General features: G+C 38.0%; 1 protein-coding gene across 1 annotated transcript in view; it reads left to right on the top strand.

The window, feature by feature from the left end:
- The window catches only part of ARID4B (AT-rich interaction domain 4B), a 160,029-nt gene extending 142,281 nt beyond the window's left edge, over window positions 1-17,748 (top strand). The window contains 5 exon segments of the mRNA XM_065401912.1: window positions 2,900-4,108; window positions 8,502-8,615; window positions 11,170-11,385; window positions 14,312-14,458; window positions 17,618-17,748. Of these exon segments, the coding sequence (XP_065257984.1) occupies window positions 2,900-4,108; window positions 8,502-8,615; window positions 11,170-11,385; window positions 14,312-14,458; window positions 17,618-17,748 (1,817 nt within the window).
- Window positions 17,749-19,648: the final 1,900 nt, after the last annotated feature.

Here is a 19,648-nt window from a genome sequence, read left to right as displayed (position 1 = left end):
ACAGGAAACTAATTCTACCAGTATAAAAAAATATTTAGGAGCCGTGATAGTGACATCATTAGTGACTCCGCAGTTAGTTATAATTGGCTTTTAAAAGCCAATTTGACATGTACACAAGTACTTTCTCAAAATAGGTGCTTTCATCTGAAATCTCTTAACTTTTTTGAAAATCTTTAAAAATAGTGCATCAGATTTTCATGTGGTTGTAAATCTGCATAGCTCCATTGCAGTTGATATAACTATACCGATTTACACCAGCTGAGGAGCCACCCCCGAGTTGCAAAAACATCATAGCCTAGAAACTCCATGTTTGTTTCATTCAGTTTTCCTTGGTAATTAGTGCCTTAAGTATTTTTAGGATATTTGGGTGGTTTTATAAAGTTTTGGAGCTGTTCACTTCAAGCTTTTCAAAACGGTCAGGTTCCTGTAGAGTTTATGAACTTGGATGGTTGACTCTTTCAGATGACAATATTAATCTAAGCTTTCATTTAAAGGTGACATAGAAAGGAAAAGTGGATTACTGCTATTATTTATGATGTATAAAAAAGACCTGAAAGAGGTGTGGAGATTTTTTTCTGCTGGAGCTTTAGATTAGAAATTCAGGTCCTGTCTACATTGAAAGACTCTGTGGAGAACTAGCAGGATTATGACAGCACAAGTACTAAAAGTGAAATCTGATTGAGGGAAAGAATGTTTTTTAGTTACACAGTCTAAAACAATGTTTTAATACCTATTTAACTAAAGTACTGGGAGAAAAGTTCTTTTAGAATTCAATATCTTAACCCTTCATTTAAAATCTGAGAAAGTTCCCAATATACATTTTGCAGTCATCCAAGAAGGCTTCTTGCCGAAAAAAGAATGGAAGTGTGACAAGCAGAGAAAAAACAACTTTGAAAGATAAACAAAATCCACAAACCTTTCACACCTCCATCATAAAGAAGAAAAATACACATATTTGTAGTTCGCTGTAGGCTAGTGGGCAGATTCACCAGCCAGGCAGTCCAAACAAAGCCCAAACCCCTCATGTTCAGTTTCCCATCCCTTTCATCTGAGCAGGTTCTCTGATAAACAGAAGATGCAAAACTTTTCAAAACAATACAAAACACTTGGTAACCGAGATCTTCCTGCAGGTGAGAAGTGGGTGGACACATCTTTTCTCAAAGCCTTCTCTTTCCCAGCTACTGTGGAGACACCCACACTAGGACTTCCCTGACACTGAGTTTCTCTAGTCTGCTGTCCCCGCCTAAGAGACAGGAAGCTATATACCTGGTTTCCTGTAGGTCACATGCTTGCACCTAGCCATGTGCCTGGAGACTACAGCTCCCATTTGTAAAGGGTCCTAGGATGCTAAAAGGCGCACTAAGACATGTACATCTGCCTCACGGCCAACTGGTTTGTTAGGGTACTTCTACACATCAATAAAAGCCCTGCAGCAGTGAGTCTCATAGCCCAGTGAAATTACTTGGACTCGTGCTGCGGGGCTTTAAATAGCAATATAGATGTTTGGGCAGTGGGCTCAGGCCAGAGCCCGGGCTCTGAGATTTTTTTTCCCCTCGCCAGGTTTCAGAGTCCAGGCTCCAACCCAAGCAGGAACATCTACACTGCTATTTTTAGCCTTAGTCACTTTAAAAAAAAAAGTCAAGTCTGTATCCTGAGTCACCTAAAAAACCCTTCCAAAAACACACACCACAAGCTTCCAGCCTCATTGTGAAGATAGTCTTCAAAATGTAAACTAATGGCTGTGCTTGAAAATTTTTGTGAAATGTTTATTAATAAATAGTCTTCAAAGCTTTGAACCTCTATCCTCTCCAACATGAGCAAAAGTTTCAAGCCCTAATTTTGGAGCAATATTTTGCCCAGTTTAAAATTAAAAAAAAAAAAGTTGAAAAATAGCACAAAATAATGAAGTCTAAAAACAAACAAAAACACCCTCAGCTCTTTGTGTTGTTGGAGCTTGTAGGTGACTGAATCAAAGTAAACTTTTTTTTTTTTAAACTGGGCTGTGATATGAATGTTTTCAGCCAAAAGTGAATATGTGTTGCCTTGAAAACTAGCAACAGGGATGAAAGCCTAGTCCCATTGAAGTCATTGACTTCAATGGGGCTATGATTTTGCCCTCTGTTTTGAACATAAAACTTGGTACAATTTTTAATTTAGATGATGCTAGCTACAGGTCAAGTATACTAGTAAAAAGTGAGCTTTATTTTGTAAGGTGTGGACATAGAATGCGTGAGACTGCAAACCCAGATTTCAGACATATTAAGGTTTTTAGAAGTGAGCTTCAGATGGTAGTGTTCCTCAAGTAATAATAATAGCATAAATCATTAACAGTTAGAGATGATAAACCTAGCTGGAATTTACAAGTCGTATGCAATTAGAAAAATGTTGTAGTCTTTTCTTCTATACATCTATATTTTTCAGGTTTGGAAGTAGGGCAAATAGCATTTGTAAATTGTAACTATTAGTTAATATTAAAGATTTAGTGCATTTAAAGTCTAATATTAAACATTCTTTTGGGCTGTCATGTCCATTTGTGTTATACAGAAGATTCATATATGTGTGGATTAATAAAACAGAGTTTTATTTAGACTTGAATCTGTCACTTCATGCTTTCTCTGGTTCTTCAAAAAAGTATGCAAATACCTTAGAGGAATTCCATGGAGATGTTTTATTATATGGGATTTGCAAACTGACAAGCATTGCTGCTTATCTAGTTATTACACTTCCTAATAAAATGAAGTTTTTAAAAATCTGGTTTTTTTTTTTCCTACTGGGTACATGAAAACAAAGGATTTTAATAGTACTAGCTTTAGTGTGTATTGCTATCTGTTTATCTATAATATGTTTGTTTATTAGTTGTTTTTTTAGTATTACTTGTAACAGATTTTTTTTTTAATAGCTTCAGAAAGTTCTGCTGATGATAGTGACCAGGAAGATGACCAAAGTGTCCAAAATGTACATAATGATGGCAAGGAGGAATCTCCAGATGAGACTGTGAGCCAAGACAAAAATGAACTCTGTCCAAAAGAAGAGCAGAGCAGCTCATCTCCCCAAGAAGAGGGGAAAGCCCTTGCAGACGTAGCACCACCTAAATCAGTATCCAAATCACCAGAAAAATTGCGGAAAGAGCTGGAAGAATTATCTGATGATACGGACTATGAAGGAGAGGATGAAGCTACAAAGAAGAGAAAGGAGGTCAAAAAGGAGGTAGTAGATAAAACAACAAAGTCACAGGTAAAACGTGGTAAGCGAAGGTATTGCATCACTGAGGAATGTGTAAAGACTGGGTCACCTAATAGAAAGGATGAAAAGTCCAAGAGCAAAGACTCCCATAGCTTAGAACATAGTAGTAACAGCTCCTCAGATGAAGATGAGGAGGACAAATCTAAACTAAAAATAACACCAACTAAGAAATACAATGGGATAGAGGAGAAAAGGAAGTCTTTAAGGACAAGTGGTTTCTACTCAGGGTTTTCTGAAGTGGCAGAAAAAAGAATAAAGCTTCTAAATAACTCTGATGAAAGACTTCAGAATACCAGAGCTAAGGATAGAAAAGATGTATGGTCCAGTATTCAGGGACAGTGGCCCAAGAAAACATTGAAAGAACTTTTTTCAGACTCTGACACAGAGGCTGCAGCCTCACCCCCACATGCTTCTGAGGATCCTGCAGTAGAGGAGCAGCTGCAGACTCTTGCAGAAGAGGTTTCTTTGCCCAGCTCTGAACTAGAAAAGCCTTTACTAGCCAGCATAGATGTTAAACCTGTTGAGGAGAAACCAACGGAAATGAGTGACAAGAAAGTTGAATTTCCAAGCAGTGGGAGTAATTCAGTGCTAAATACTCCTCCTACAACCCCTGAATCACCTTCATCTGTCACTGTAACAGATTCTAGTAGACATCAGTCCAGTGTAACAGTCTCAGAGACATTGGCACCAAATCAAGAAGAGATACGAAGCATCAAGAGTGAAACTGATAGCACAATTGAAGTGGATAGTGTTGTGGGGGAGCTGCAGGATCTTCAGTCTGAAGGAAATATTTCTCCAACAGGCTTTGATGCCAGCGTCAGCTCTAGCAGTAGTAATCAACAAGAACCAGAACATACTGAAAAAGGTAAGGAGAAAACCTGAGTTGTCGAACATATATTCCTCCTCTCATTTCTTATACTGCTAATTTATTTGTGTTTAACTGTTGCTACGTTACTTGGAGATTGGTTTAAGAACATAAGAATGGCCCTACTGGGTCAGACCAAAGGTCTGTCTAGCCCAGTCCTGTCTTCTGACAGTGGCCAGTGCCAGGTGCCCCAGAGGGAATGAACAGAACAGGTAATCATCAAGTGATCCATCCCCTGTTGCTCATTCCCAGCTTCTGGCAAACAGAGGCTAGGAACACCATTCCTCCCCATCCTGGCTAATAGCCATTGATGGACCTATCCTCCATGAATTTATCTAGTTCTTTTTTGAACCCTGTTATGGTCTTGGCCTTCACAACATCCTCTGGCAAAGAGTTCCACAGGTTGACTGTGCGTTGTGTGAAGAAATACTTCTTTTTATTTGTTTTAAACCTGCTGACTATTAATTTCTTTTGGTGACCCCTAGTTCTTGTGTTATGAGAATTAGTAAACAACACTTCCTTATCTACTTTCTCTATACCAGTCATGATTTTATAGACCTCAATCATATCTCCCCTTAGCCATCTCTTTTCCAAGCTGAAAAGTTCCAGTCTTATTAATCTCTCCTCATACGGAAGCCGTTCCATATCCTTAATTATTTTTTTGCCCTTTTCTGAACCTTTTCCAATTCCAATATATCTTTTTTGAGATGGAGTGACCACATCTGCACGTATTCAAGATGTGAGCATACCATGGATTTATATAGAGGCAACATGATATTTTCTGTCCTATTATCTATCCCTTTCTTAATTATTCCCAGCATTCTTTTCGCTTTTTTGACTGCCGCTGCACATTGAGTGGATGTTTTCAGAGAACTATCCACAGTGACTCCAAGATCTCTTTCTTGAGTGGTAACAGCTAATTTAGACCCCATCATTTTATATTAATAGTTGGGATTATGCTTTCCAGTGTGCATTACTTTGCATTTATCAACATTAAATTTCATCTGCCATTTTGTTGCCCAGTCACCCAGTTTTGAGAGATCCTTTTGTAGCTCTTCGCAGTTTGACACTCTTAGAGGAAGCAATAGCCTGCTGTGCCTTTTTAAAACTATGAAAATAGTACAGTAGAAAGGCCTGTAATCAATCAGTAAATATTTGACACTCCTTCAGGAAGTGTTTCTTGTCCTTTTAGTCAGCAATCTAATATTTTAAAAATCACAAATACAACATAAGCTGTATCCTGGAGATTGCACCAGAACCCCAGACCAAACTGTAAAGCATTGTACACTTGATGTCTGTGTGTCATAAATTGTCTGGATACCTTTTATTATACTGTGTTTGAATATGCAATGTACAGTTTCTCATTAACATTTGTATTTACTGTGTGTTCATGGTTTGGAACAACTAGCTGTCCAGGATTGTTCCTCAGGCAACCATCTCAAACTGATTTTTAAGGTCTGACTAACTTGCGTGAGTTTTGTAAAGGAATTTGCTGCTCTCTTAGGTCCCAAACTGAAGAATCGTTATTCATATTTATAACTTAAAACAATCCACCTTGACCACAATTTTATTAATAGAATACATTTTCAAGGAACATCAGAATTCACAATTGTTATTCATACTCCATGAAGACTTAGATACTTTTTTGTTGTATTTGTGATCCTATAGATATTTAGGAGCTTTTCCATATTAGCCTGCCATTTTCAAATATCAACAAATCAGTTGAAGGCAATTGCTGTAGGCTTAAAATTATCATACAAGGTCTGCTGTGGAAGTAATTCAGAATTTTTAATGCCACTTTTAAGTGCTGAAAATAGAGGCTGGAATTTTTTCACTGACATAACTCAAAAATGGATTTTCATTTTCAAATTCAACCTGCAAAAATGTAAATCCCTACTAGGACTCCACAGTGGAGGAGGGGAAAGAAAAGGCCCAATCCTGCTAGCACTTGTGTACACGTATAAGTATTTGCAAGGTTGGGTCCTAAAGCTATTTTGTTAAATTCATTAGCTATATATTAGTCCAGTCATTTTTATTATAGTCTACCAAATATTTTTTAGTTTACATGGCTGCCTTTTGATACATGGACTAAAAGGAACACATTTGTTTTTAAGGACACACACAAAAATTCACATTCAGAAGTTTTGTTTTTATTGCTTTCTGTAAAATATGCAACTTAACCGTTCAAGTGTGCCATATTTTCTCCCATAGATAAGCATAATTACTATAATATGCATTAAAATTAATAAGCTAAAGAAAACAATTACAGAGATATGAACAGGATTCTGAAATTGCAATATAATTTTTTTTTTCATCTTAGCAATTTGCAACTACCTTTAGGAGAAAAATGCTTAACTGAAAGTTTTCTCAATCGGCTGCTCTCAGAGCATTGTATCCTCTTTAGTTCTGCTCTTGTTATGCTTCTTGCAAGAGAATAATTAGGATTAGAGAAAGAAATTGATTTTTGGAGCCTGTGATAAAGTAAGTCTATACAACCCTCTCACACTTAATTATGGGTAGGTTGAAAACTTGCTGTTCAGCTTCCAGGTACTATGTATAAAAAAATGTGTACTGTGTGAAATCAAGGATGACTCCTTTCCTTTCAAGTTCTGTTTTGTTTTGTAATATCGGTCACACATTATCACTTTTTTATATATTCTGTTCTAAGCGCCTCTCCAATTTTTGTGGTCATGCTTCTCCATTTGTAAAATGCAAGGTGCCCATGTTTAAAAACAGGATTGAGCATGAGTCTGTAGTTTCTTAATTTTAAAATGATTTTGCTACAGGAGCCTATGGTATCTGTAAATCAGGCAGTTTCTGAGTCTTGTACAGTTCCCATTGGATTTATTTTTTTTTAAACCAGAGGTCCTAGAATATATTTCAGTTTTCCCTTCCTCTTCTAGTTTTATTCCCTATGGCCATAAATACCAGTAGTTCTTTCACTTTTTAAATCTGAGAAGCAGAGAGGTGGGGAAAAGGCAAAATGAAAGGCTGTTGGTACTTCAGAATTGTCTGCTAGACTTCAAAACACTTTCATTTCCACAGAAAACCATTCAAGCAGGTTTAATGCATAATGGCTTTATTTTTTTTTTCTTGAAATTAAGCTGTAACATGCTGTCCACGTCTAATTACACTGATGAAGAGTTTCTAGGTGGTGGTGTTTTTTTTTACTATAAAAGAACAAGAGTATGGTTGACATATGTTAATGGACTTTATTCACAGGATGGTGGGATCTTACTTTATTATGGTATTGCTGGATGCTTCTGATTCACCAGCCAGAGGGATTCCTAAATTTTAGAGTTCATACTTATCCCATCTCATCTGGGGAAAAAAAAAAAAAAAAACCCAAAAAACAACCCGATACTGTTGATTGGTGCCTTACATGTTCTATGAATGCACTCTGATAATGTTAAGTAACAGAGGGGTAGCCGTGTTAGTCTGAATCTGTAAAAAGCAACAGAAGGTCTTGTGGCACCTTTAAGACTAACAGAAGTATTGGACTTGTGTCAGATATCAGGAATGGCAACATACAAAAACCTGTAGGAGAACACTTCAACCTGCCTGGCCACACAATAGCAGATGTAAAGGTAGCCATCTTACAGCAAAAAAACTTCAGGACCAGACTCCAAAGAGAAACTGCTGAGCTCCAGTTCATTTGCAAATTTGACACCATCAGATCAGGATTAAACAAAGACTGTGAATGGCTATCCAACTACAGAAGCAGTTTCTCCTCCCTTGGTGTTCACACCTCAACTGCTAGCAGAGCACCTCACCCTCCCTGATTGAACTAACTTCGTTATCTCCATACTGATTTATACCTGCCTCTGGAAATTTCCATTACTTGCGTCTGATGAAGTGGGCATTCACCCACGAAAGCTTATGCTCCAATAATTCTGTTTAGTCTTAAAGGTGCCACAGGACCCTCTGATAACATTGTTGGTACTGTTGTTTTTTTAAAATCTGTATTATCATCAAAGAGAAGTGGAGGTCTTTTCTGATTCTTTCACTTTTAATGAATCTTGATAAATTTGTCATCTGAACAAATTCCTATTCAATTTGCAGTACTTGAACACCAAAATGTCCATGTGTGTCAGGAAAAATTGTATTGAATCATATGACCTATTAGTTACTTGCATACATCTAACACATTTTCTCTTTTATTAGCAAACTTTGTCTGCTTCCCACCCACCCCCAGTATCAGTTACTGTTGTTTACACATAAAATAATTAAATCCCTGCTAATGGCAGCTGAGAAGAAAAATCACGATTGTCTGTAAACTTAAATCTCAGAAGATCTGCCTGAGGCTTTAATATAGATAGATATGCCTTAATACCTAAAATACAAAGTTGTATAGTGTTTTCACCAAGAATTTAACGATTTGTTAAAATTGGAGTCTGTACAGGTCAAAAAAGACTTAAAGATGCTCAGGGAGGAGGCGGTTCCTCAAAAAAGCAGAAAAGAAGCCACAAAACATCAGTGGTGAACAACAAAAAGAAGAGCAAAACTGGTAAGTATAGCAACTTGGTGCAAAATGAAACCTAGACTTAGAGAACATCTTGTATTTGAATGACAAGTGAAGGAAGTGTTTATATAAAGATAACGTTTTAGAAAAATGTGCTAAGTAGAGAATTCATAATAAATGTTAAAATGATGAAGCTGTTTTCGCTGAGTGCAAGCGTATTTAAAATTTCTTGCTATGCTGTTTCTCAGATTGATCCTATAAGGTGCTCAAAGCCTTCAGCTCCCATTGAATTCAGTGGGACTTGTAAGCACGTGGCACTTTACAGAGCCTGTTTTTATCAAAGAGGAAAGGAAAGAAAATATTTTGGGGTGTGGAAATACATACATTTTAAGGAGGGGAATAGGAACTCTGTGCAAAGTGAACTTACATACTATGCAAGATCAGTTTTCACACAATTTCACATAATTTAGAGGTGGTATTATTATTTGCACAGTACCACCAGTGTAATTACACAGGACCTGTATTCATCCACCTAAACTATTTGCTGCATATTGGAACACTTCACAAGTACATCTGACTTTTAAAGTAAACCAAATAAAAAATGAGGAGGTAACATCAGGATGTCCTCATAAGTAGATGTTAATTAATGAATATGTAGATCATTTTCCTGCCTGCACTATGAAACTAGACATTTGCTCTGCATTATCCTCTAATGGAGGCTACATCTTTACTGAATGTACTCTAAAGTATTTAGTTTGTGATGTTACCTGAACAATTCTGAGGTGAAATTCACTCTTCCCTACACAAGTCCCAAGTAGTCAGTTTTTGTGCAGGACTTTCAGTGGCAGAAGTTTGACTTTTATTTTTTCACACATAACCCACTACCTACCCATTTACTTACCTTAAGGGCAGGTCATGTGTAACCTTAGATTTATATGTTCCCCCTTAGTAATTTAAAAATAACAAATAAAGCCAAACTGAATTCTTTACGGTTTGAGCCTGAAGGGCGGTTACAGATAATTTAATTTAGTGGAGGACTGTGAATGATTCAGTAAGTGATAAAATTGAAAACTTTATTTAATATAAAATATTTAAGCAAACAGGCATTACAACAGGGGTGGGCAAACTACGGCCCGCGGGCTGGATCTGGACCATCAGGGCTTTGGATCCAGCCCGCAGGATTGCCACCCCTGTGGCGCCACTCCCAGAAGCAGCCGGCACCACGTCCCTGCGGCTCCGGGGGAAGGGGAGCAGAGGGCTCCGTGCGCTGCCCTCGCCTGCAGGCACCACCCCCCACAGCTACCATTGTCCGGGAATGGGGAACCGCAGCCAATGGGAGCTTCAGAGAAGGTTCCCACAGGCGAGGGCAGCGCACGGAGCCCTCTGCTCCCCTCCCCCAGGGGCCGCAGGGACGGGGTGCTGGCTGCTTCCGGGAGCGGCACGGGGCCAGGGCAGGCAGGCAGGGAGCAAGCCTGCCCTGGCCCTGGTTTGCGCCGCTGCCATCTTGGAGCCGCTCCAGGTAAGCGGCGCCGGGCCAGAGCCCGCACCCTGAACTCCTCCTATATCCCACACTCCCTGCCCTGAGCCCCCTGCCAGCATCCCAACCCCCTGCTGCACCCCCCACCCCAATCCCCTGCTGCACCCCCTACCCCAACCCCCTGCCCTGAGCCCCTTTCCGCACTCCGCATCCCCTCCTGCACCCCAACCCCCTGCCCTGAGTCCCCTCGTACACTCCGCCCCCCTCCTCTGCCCCAACCCCTTGCCCTGAGCCCCTTCCTGCACACTGCACCCACTCCCTCCTGAACCCCAAACCCCTGCCCCAGCCCTACATTCAGGGCCCTGCATGCAATTTCCCCTCCAGATGTGGCCCTCGGGCCAAAAAGTTTGCCCAGCCCTGCATTACAATATAATCTATACTGCATTTATACTCACATTCGAAGAGGAAACGATGCATTATGGGGTGCTCAATACCTAAATGACAAGAATGGGCATAATCCTTTCTCTAACGGTACCTTGGTGGTGGATGCGTGTACCTAATCTAAAATTAACGTGCTACCCTTTTTATAATCAATTATAATAATGCTCCTTAATTAATTAACATTAAATTTACTTTTTTACCATAATTAATATCTGCATAAATGCCATAGCAATATCTATTAATATAAATAGCATTTTCCAAAACATTAACACTATTTAAAACACTTGTAGAAACCAGCTAGGACCAAACATATTTGCAATATGACCTGGGGTTGTGTCCTAACTTATCTTCAGCTTGCTTCTAAATTGTCTTGATTCATTTTATTCATATTTTACCAGGCCTTGCTTGACTATTTTCAAACCTAGATTTTTGGGCCTACTTACAAATCAATATTTCTATATAAAAATAAGCAAGTACCACCTGTATAGGCAACACATGGGGTTGCAATTCAAATCCTACTGCCCACTCTGTACCTCCCTCTCTTCACCGGGGATGCATTTTACCCTTTCTATATTGAAAAAGAGGTATAACCCCTTTTCTGATATTTGGAACCAGCACTTGAGGAGTTAGTGATTTGATTAATAAAATAAACCTATATTGTGTATTTTTGTGTTTCTTCAGCAAACAGCAGTGATAGTGAAGAACTTTCTGCTGGTGAAAGTATGACCAAGTCTCAGCCAGCAAAATCAGTTTCCACTGGAATAAAGTCTCACCATACCAAATCACCTGCAAGAACACAATCTCCAGGAAAATGTGGGAAAAACGGAGAGAAGGAATCTGATCTCAAGGAACAGAATAATCGTTTGCCTAAAGTTTATAAATGGAGTTTTCAAATGTGTAAGTGCCTTTTTTTAAACTAGATCTAGTTTGTTCCTGAAGTAAGAAATAGTAAATAAAATACTAAAGTATTTTCTTTCAGAATTACTTTCAGTCCTAACGTTACTGAATTTAGTTATCTTTCTCTAAGATTAACTTTTAATTCTTTTTGGGTGAAACTTACTGTGATCAAAATGCAGAAAGCCCCCTGTGCACTTCCTTATATACCACTTATTTTTTTACACATAGGGTTTAAAGTCATTCTTAGGTTTTTGTGCACACTGTCCAGTACTGGTGTGAATGTCATACTTCTTACGTTTAAGTTGACTTGTGTACCTTTTTTTCTTTTCCCCCCTGTGATGATCACTCAGAAGTTTCCCAGACTTGGTAGTCAGTCAGATTTCTTTGTGTTCCATTTTACCTTAGCAAAACTGGAACCAGAACAGATTTATATCCTGTTATAGCAGTAAACTTCTCCATTTTGTGCATTAGTCAGCTGTTCTTGGATAACTTTGGTGTGTTGTGAGGCATGAAGTTGGAGTGAATGTGCTTTAATCCACATGAAAAATTCATCAGTAGCTGATTAATGCAGACCCTGCAGTGCCTTATTGGTACTAGAGAGTGACTTCATTTTAACTTTTTTTTTTTTTAAATAATCCTTTTTTAGAAAACAATTTGGGAAGGAGGCAGTTAATGCAATACTATCCTTCCACTGGGGAAAAAAGGAGGGCAACAGAAAATACATGGGGAAAGGCTTCAACACCTCTTCTTTAATGTAACAAACATATTTAAGACCCTTTTTCCCTCATCCTGTCCTCCATAAGTCCAGCTGCCCTTTCAGCAATAGTTTGTGGTCCAACAGCCATTTTCATCTCTGTTTCTATTGTAAACTCAGACTTTAGGTTTTTGTTGTTTTTGTTGTAAAGTGAGAACTAGAAGTGGCTGTTGGGCTACAAGCTATTGCTGAAAGCATAGTGGGGCTTAAGGGGGATAGGAGAAGAGGGCAGCTTAAAATTGTACTCACTCCCTTCTGACTTTCTGCCAATCCTCCCCCTCCCTTATGTTCCTAAAAAATAGAACTGGGAAATCAGGAGCCTTTAAATCAACTTCCAATTCAGATCCCTCAGGCTTCATGTCTTCAACTTTATAGAAAGGCACTGCTTTCCTGCACACCCCAAAGTGGCTGTCAAGACTTTCCTCTTCTTGGTGATGAGGTCTCATTTGTATACCTTTGCATGGCTTTTACATCCATTTCAAGAGCTCCACTGGTCAAGTTAGAATGTCACTTTGGACAATTCAGAGCCAGATGTTACGGCTTTGATTTTAAAAGTCCAGATAATTAAGTCTTGGTCATAAAACCCTCCATGATCCTCTCCTCTCCCCCAAGTACACATTCATGAATAAAAAAAGAGCAGAGAATTCACCTACACACAGGGAATTCTTCACTTGCCATCTTCAGTCATTTTAAGGACCAGAGGATCTGACCCTAAACCCTTGGAGCCCAATCCTAAATCTGTGAGTAAAGCTCCAGAGTAAAGGAACTTTGCTTGCTGAAACTGTGAAGAAATTGAGAGGACAGAATCCACACACCCATCTCAAAGCCCTACAGCAAGATCCATTGCAACTTTGTGTTGGTATAGTGCCCAGCACAATGGGACCCCATTCTTGGTTGGTCCTTGGGCACTACTGTAAGAAACATGATTAAAAATAATTCCTTCATCACACCAAGGTCACATTCCACTTCTGCTGCTGATGGGAGAATAGCAGACATAGCTTTCTGTTCTCCTTCAGAAGTGTGTAACTATGTGGCTCTGTGCTGTGCTTTCATCCACCAGTCATGCCCCTGCTCTACCCAAACCCCACTCACCAGTCCGCTCAAATGAGATGTGCAGATTTCCCACACAGCTCCCATAAGGGTGCTTTTTTATTCCCTTCTTCCCTACCCTCCTGCACATCAGACACAGGGTAAGATCTGTTCTTTTTTGCACCTCAGGTGGCACAAAGGAGTTGAATTTTAACCATAACTGGTCAGCTGTGAATTTCCCTGGCAGAGGGGAACTCTCAGTGAGAGTAAAACCATCAGAACCAGTGCCTGTTCCTACTGTCATCCCAACATAAAATGCCAGGGGAAGGAGAGGCATATCGGGAGTAGATGGGGAAGGAGGAAGAGCTCTGTTATGCTACACTGATCCTCAGTTATTGTACGGTCCCTCACTTAGAGCAGCCCCTAGTATGCTCTAATTCACATTGGAGCCAGCACAGACTGTGCTACAGAATCATGAAGCCATAACTGTATGGCTCTCTGATGGCCATGCTACTCTCTTTGTCAGAGCTCTGCTTGTCCCGAGTTGAGACTCATGCCCACAGACTTTAAACTGTTTTTGACCCCATTTGTGCCCATCTAATGATTCAGTTCTTGATATTTAATCATGGAAAAATTCTTATTAATCTTCATAAGCATAAAACAAAAAACCTTGTTTGTTTTTTCCCCCCCTCAAAAATATTTGCCTGTCTGCCACTCGTGGTGTTTGAAGAGGAAAATCTGTATTGATAGATGTTTGCTCTGTTGTAGCCATGTGGTTCCAAGATATTAGAGACATAAGATGGGTGAGATAATATCTTTTAGTGAACCAATTTCTGTTGGTGAAAGAGACAAGCTTTCAAGCTACACAGAGCTGAAGAAGAGCTCTGTGTAGCTCGAAAGCTTCTCTCTTTCACCAACAGTGATTGGTCCAATAAAATATATGACCTTACCCGCCTTGTCTCTCTATGGTGATAGATGGCAACAAAGTTGCTATGGTTTTTAGCTGCTTTGTCCTCTATCTTGATACTTTTCCGATACCCTCCCCGTAGGATCTGAACATCTCCCAAGAATTTACAACTAGAAAGTTTTATGGAAAGATCAATTCTATATTAATAATTAACTAAGGTGTTATTTAACTCACAGCTGACCTGGAAAATCTGACAAGTGCAGAGCGCATAACAATCCTACAAGAAAAACTGCAAGAAATCAGGAAACACTATCTGTCCTTAAAATCTGAGGTAGCTTCCATTGACCGAAGAAGAAAGCGCTTGAAGAAAAAGGAACGGGAAAGTAAGTACTTGAGGTTAAATTCTGTCCTCTGTTAGAGCCCTGCAGTAGGATTACCCATTGTAGCTGAGGAATTTGGTCCTTAGATATCTGCCAAAAACTTCAAATGCATATACCTGTTAATTTCCAACAAGTTAAATTAAAAGTCCAAAAGAATGTTTTTCTTGGGTTGATCTTTGTAACATGTGTAACATTTATGTTGCCATAAATGTTGGGTAACTCTTCATGAAAAATTGTTTTTCCAGCATACCATACAAGTATGTTTGTCATTTTAATAGGTGCCAACAATAGAAACCATGATACGAGTTTCTTTTGTTTCACTACTAATGCAGCCTTTATTTTTTTTAAAGAATACTGTCAAGTTAAAAAAATCATATATGTTTTGAAAGACAAATTTCCATCTTTGGCCCGACTCCAACAAAGCATTTAGGCAGGGGCTTAAATTTAACCACATAAGTAGTCACATTGACTCTGATTACTCATGTGCTTAAAGTTAAACACTTGCTTACGTGCTTTACCAGAATGGGCTTTTTTTTAGCAATGACAGATTAGTTTGGGGTTTTTTTAATTTCAGTTTTAATTATGTAATGTACTTTTCACTAGTTATACTGACTTTCTTACTCTTTTGCACCTTGTTCAGATAATGAAAACCTAATAAGGTTCATCTGTTTCTATTTCATATACTAGCACAGGACTGCTGTGTTTGTATTATAAAAACTAGGGGAACATTTAAGTGCAAAGTGGTTTTCACTGAAATTCATGAAAACATTTCTATTTAATATTAGGTTTATATAATCATTTAAAATACAAAGCCTAAATGTTTGCACTTAAACTACCTGACAATGCCACATGACACTGTTTCTCGTGATTTCAGTGCAGCCATCTGAGAAGTGTGGCAAATTCATGCAATGTCCTGGGCTGGTATTCACATTAATAGCATTTGTAAAATTGTCAGCAAAATGTTTGTATAGATATCTAGAAATTCTTCAAAAATTCAAGTAAAAATGATCCCACAAAAATACAATTCAGACATCCAACATTTTTAGTCAACAGCACTGCATATGAAAAGAACATTTTCAGAGGGATGTATTCTATTTTATTCTCTAAGAGGATCTACATTTTTTGAAGAATTATAAAACTAACTTTTTCTAATAAATGTATGCAAAATTCAATATTACTAACTTGATTTTCTTTACAAATAAGTATCATAATTTACTATAAAATGATTTATCATGATTCCATGATAAATTATAAAATATTAGCTCTCCATTAGCCACAGAGGCATTACTTAATGAACTACTTCAAAGGAACACCATCTTAAGTCACACTTCTCTCTGAAATGTTATACCTACTGTTGTTATAAATAATATCTATTATTACTGCTGAAAGATATTGGAGAGAAATAGTATTTTTCTCTATTCTTCATTTGTTCACTTTGTACGTTTGACAGCACAGTGAAGTCATAGAAATGTAAAGCTGGAAGCAACAGGGGTAGGTTATCTTGTCCATCCCCCAGCACTGTGGCAGGACTAAATATACCTAGACTATCTCTGAGAAGGTGTTTGACGTCTTTTTAAAAATCTCCAATGATGGAGATTATATAACCTCCGCTGGGAAATTAATCCAGATCTTAACTATCCTTATAGTGAGAAAGTTTTTCCTAATATCTAACCTAAATGTCCCTTGCAGCAGATTATTTCTTGTTCTACCTTCAGTGGACATGGAGAACAATTAATTACAGTCTTCTTGGTACACACGTTAACATATTTGAAGACTATCAGGTGCCCCCTCAAGTCTTCTTTTCTTAAGACTAAACATGCCCATTTTTTTTTAACCTTCCTGATAGCTCAGCTTTTCTAAACCTTCTATCATTTTTGTTGCTCCCCTCTCTCCAGTTTGTCCACATCTTTCTTAAACCATAGCACCCAAAACTGGACAGAGTACTCCAGCTGAGGCCTCCCTAGTGCCAAGTAGAGTGGGACAATTGTCTCCTGTGTCTTACATGTGACTTTCCTCTTAATACAGCCAAGAATTATATTAGCCTTTTTCACAGCTTCATCATGTTCTTGGCTCATGTTAAAATTTTGATCCACTATAACTCCCAGATCCTTTTCAGCAGTACTACTGCCTAGCGAGTTATTCCCCATTTTGTAGTTGTGCATTTGATTTTTCCTTCCTAAGTATAGTACTTCGCATTTGTCATTACTGAATTTCATCTTGTTGATTCAAATCAGTTCTCCAATTTATCAAGGTCATTTTGAATTCTAATCCTGTCCTCCAAAGTGCTTGTAACGCCTCCCATCATAGTGTCATCTGCAAATTTTATAAGCACATTCTCCACTCCATTATCCAAGTCATTAATGAAAATATTGAATAGTATCAGGCCCAGGAGAGACCCCTGTAGACAGGGCCGGCGCAACCCATTAGGCGACCTAGGTGGTCGCCTAGGGCACTGCGATTTGGGGGGCGACGACCGCGGCAGTATTTCCGCGGCGGGACCTTCCGCCGCCTCTGTGGGGGGGGCGGTATTTCGGGGCGGGACCTTCCGCCACCTAGGGCGGCGGAAAAGCTGGTGGCGCTCCTGCCTGTAGGACTCAACTAGATGTATCCTCCCAGTATAACAGTGAACCATTGATAACTACTCCCTGAATATGGTTTTTCAACCAGTTGTGTACCCACCTTATAGTAATAGTAATTTATAGTAATGTAGTACTGTATAATGGACCATACAGTTAGTTTCCTTGTTTGTCTTGGTCTTTCACACAACAACAAGAAATTGTAAATAATTAATTATTAATTAAAAAATGTGTAGTAGTTGTTGGAATCAGTGGATACTGACCCTTCTTGTATGACAGGGTTAGAACCTTTTGTTAACCTCACACTAATGGCATATGACGAGCCACAAAATAAAAATTAGCTTTTTATCTGCACTCCTCTTGTTATAACATGATGGGAAAATCACAAAAATTGGCAAGGGCACTTGGGAGCAGGTGAAACTACTTTTAATTCTTTTTATTATTTTAACTAGCTAGATTTGAAGTTGATGGTGTCCCTTTAATGTTTATTATCTGCTTTGAGGTTGCTAATGTACATGCAAAGTATTTTTTTTTTAATTTTATTTTAGTACATTTATTTAAACCTTTTTGTTTTTCTTTGTCATAGGTGCCGCTATTACATCATCTTCTTCTTCCTCACCTTCCTCCAGTTCCATTACAGCTGCAGTTATGTTAACTTTAGCAGAACCATCTATGTCAAGTTCATCACAAAATGGGATGTCAGTTGAGTGCAGGTGACAGCAGGACTTGCCAAAGCACTTTGCACTTAATGGCTGCTGAGGGCCACTTTTTTTTATACTGCACGGTGGCACAAAATTCAGACAAGCACTATTTTGTATTTAAAAATTGTTTCTTGACAAGCTAACTTTGCACTTAAGTGCACTTTTATGAAGAAAAAGTACAACAAACTGCTTTTCCTCAAGCAATAATTGTTTCCAACTTGTCTGGGAATTGTACGTCTAGTGACTCGAAGGCCTTCCACTGTGGCAAATGGAGAGGCTGTTCACTGCCTGTAGAGACAGTACAGTAAGCATACAGTTGTTGGATGGGCCTAATTGATGTGTTAAGGCTTACTGTACATGTATTCCCTGGTATTTTGTTAAAGCTGGAACATTTGATATTTTTCCATTTATTTATGACAAATATTGAACCTATTTTCATTTGTACAAACTAATTGTTTTTTAACTTCTAAGTCACCTCATAGTGGCTTTAATTGTATAAGTCAAGCACATGTATTAAATTCAAAACCTGCAGTTAGTAGGATGTTTGACATCAGTCCTCATAACCAAATATGAAGATTCTCTTTTAAAAAGACTGACTAATGTTTACAGGTTTGAATTAGGCTAATAGGTTACTATGGGTTTTAATAACCCATTAATTGGAATGGAACTACTGTACTTTGCCATTTTTCTATGAATCAGTATTTTTTTTAATTTTGATAAAATACATTATGACAAAAGGAAGAAAATGGCTATCAAACTGTATTAAATCTTAAACAATGTATAAAGATTGTATTTAGCCAGTTTAAAGTGTATATTTATTCATAATGGATTATAACAGTTATATTTTTGTGTTTTCTTGTAAATGTTTCTTTTCCCTTAAAGCAACAAATATTTCATTTGTAATGCTTATTTTATTACGAGCTGCAACAGAGAGGACTTCAAGAAGGAGAAAGCTGTGTTAATATAGTTTGTGGTTGCTGATATGAACACTGCCACAAAAGGATAGTTGTTTTTAATATAAATAGTTAGCTGAGTGTTAGACATAATTTTTTTTTTAAATGCCTTGTACAAAATCCAAAACCAACTCAAAACTGTTTTCACATGTATTGATTTTATGTTGTATGAATCCCAAGCTTCTCTCCTGTTAATTATACATCTTTGTAAGACATTTGTATATTGCGGAAGTGTTCATTCAAGCTATTTAATACCTGGCACTGTTAATACACAGTACTTTATTGTACAGATTGTTTTACTGTTTTAATTGTAGTTCTGTGTACTTCTTTTGGCTGGGGGAAAAAGGGGCTGGCATGTTTTTCTTTGTTTTTTGGCAATACAACATGTAATTTCAAAAGGTTTTGTTTGTAGATGCTAGAGTGTCAGAATCCTTTACATTCGACTTTTCTAAGAAAAGCGTTTTCAGTCTTCGTAGTGTGTGCTTACGGTAACTGATTTTATTGAAAATGGTTTCAAAGTATTCAGATTTGTACAAGACTGTAAAAATTTGTTGACAAACATTGAAGGAAAAGCTTATAGAAAACTATAAAATATATATTAGGTTCTGCAGACAATGGAGAATTATGTAATATATTGTACAAATGTAAGCAAAGGCCTCTGAAATAAAATGCCATAGTTTGTGAATCCCTGATTTTGTTTCTAACAGTTTAAGTAATTTTAGTGTGTTCATTTAAATGACACCAGACTGTAGAATCAATTAAGCTAATTGTATTGGTTGTGTTGTAAGAAATAAATATATAAGGAATAATTTTGAGAAAAATATAGTGGGCCAAATTCTCTTCTCAATTTGGCCGAATTCATCCTATACAGAGCCATGCTACTGATTAATTTGGCAAATTGACATAAATGAGGTAGCATCAGTATAATTAAAGACTGAATTTGATCCACTTTAATTCAGTTAG

The sequence above is a fragment of the Emys orbicularis genome, chromosome 3 (genome assembly GCF_028017835.1).
Source record: "Emys orbicularis isolate rEmyOrb1 chromosome 3, rEmyOrb1.hap1, whole genome shotgun sequence".
NCBI classification, from domain to species: Eukaryota; Metazoa; Chordata; order Testudines; family Emydidae; genus Emys; species Emys orbicularis.
The sequence above is the reverse complement of the archived record's forward strand: the minus strand, read 5'-3'. Positions and strand labels throughout refer to the sequence as shown.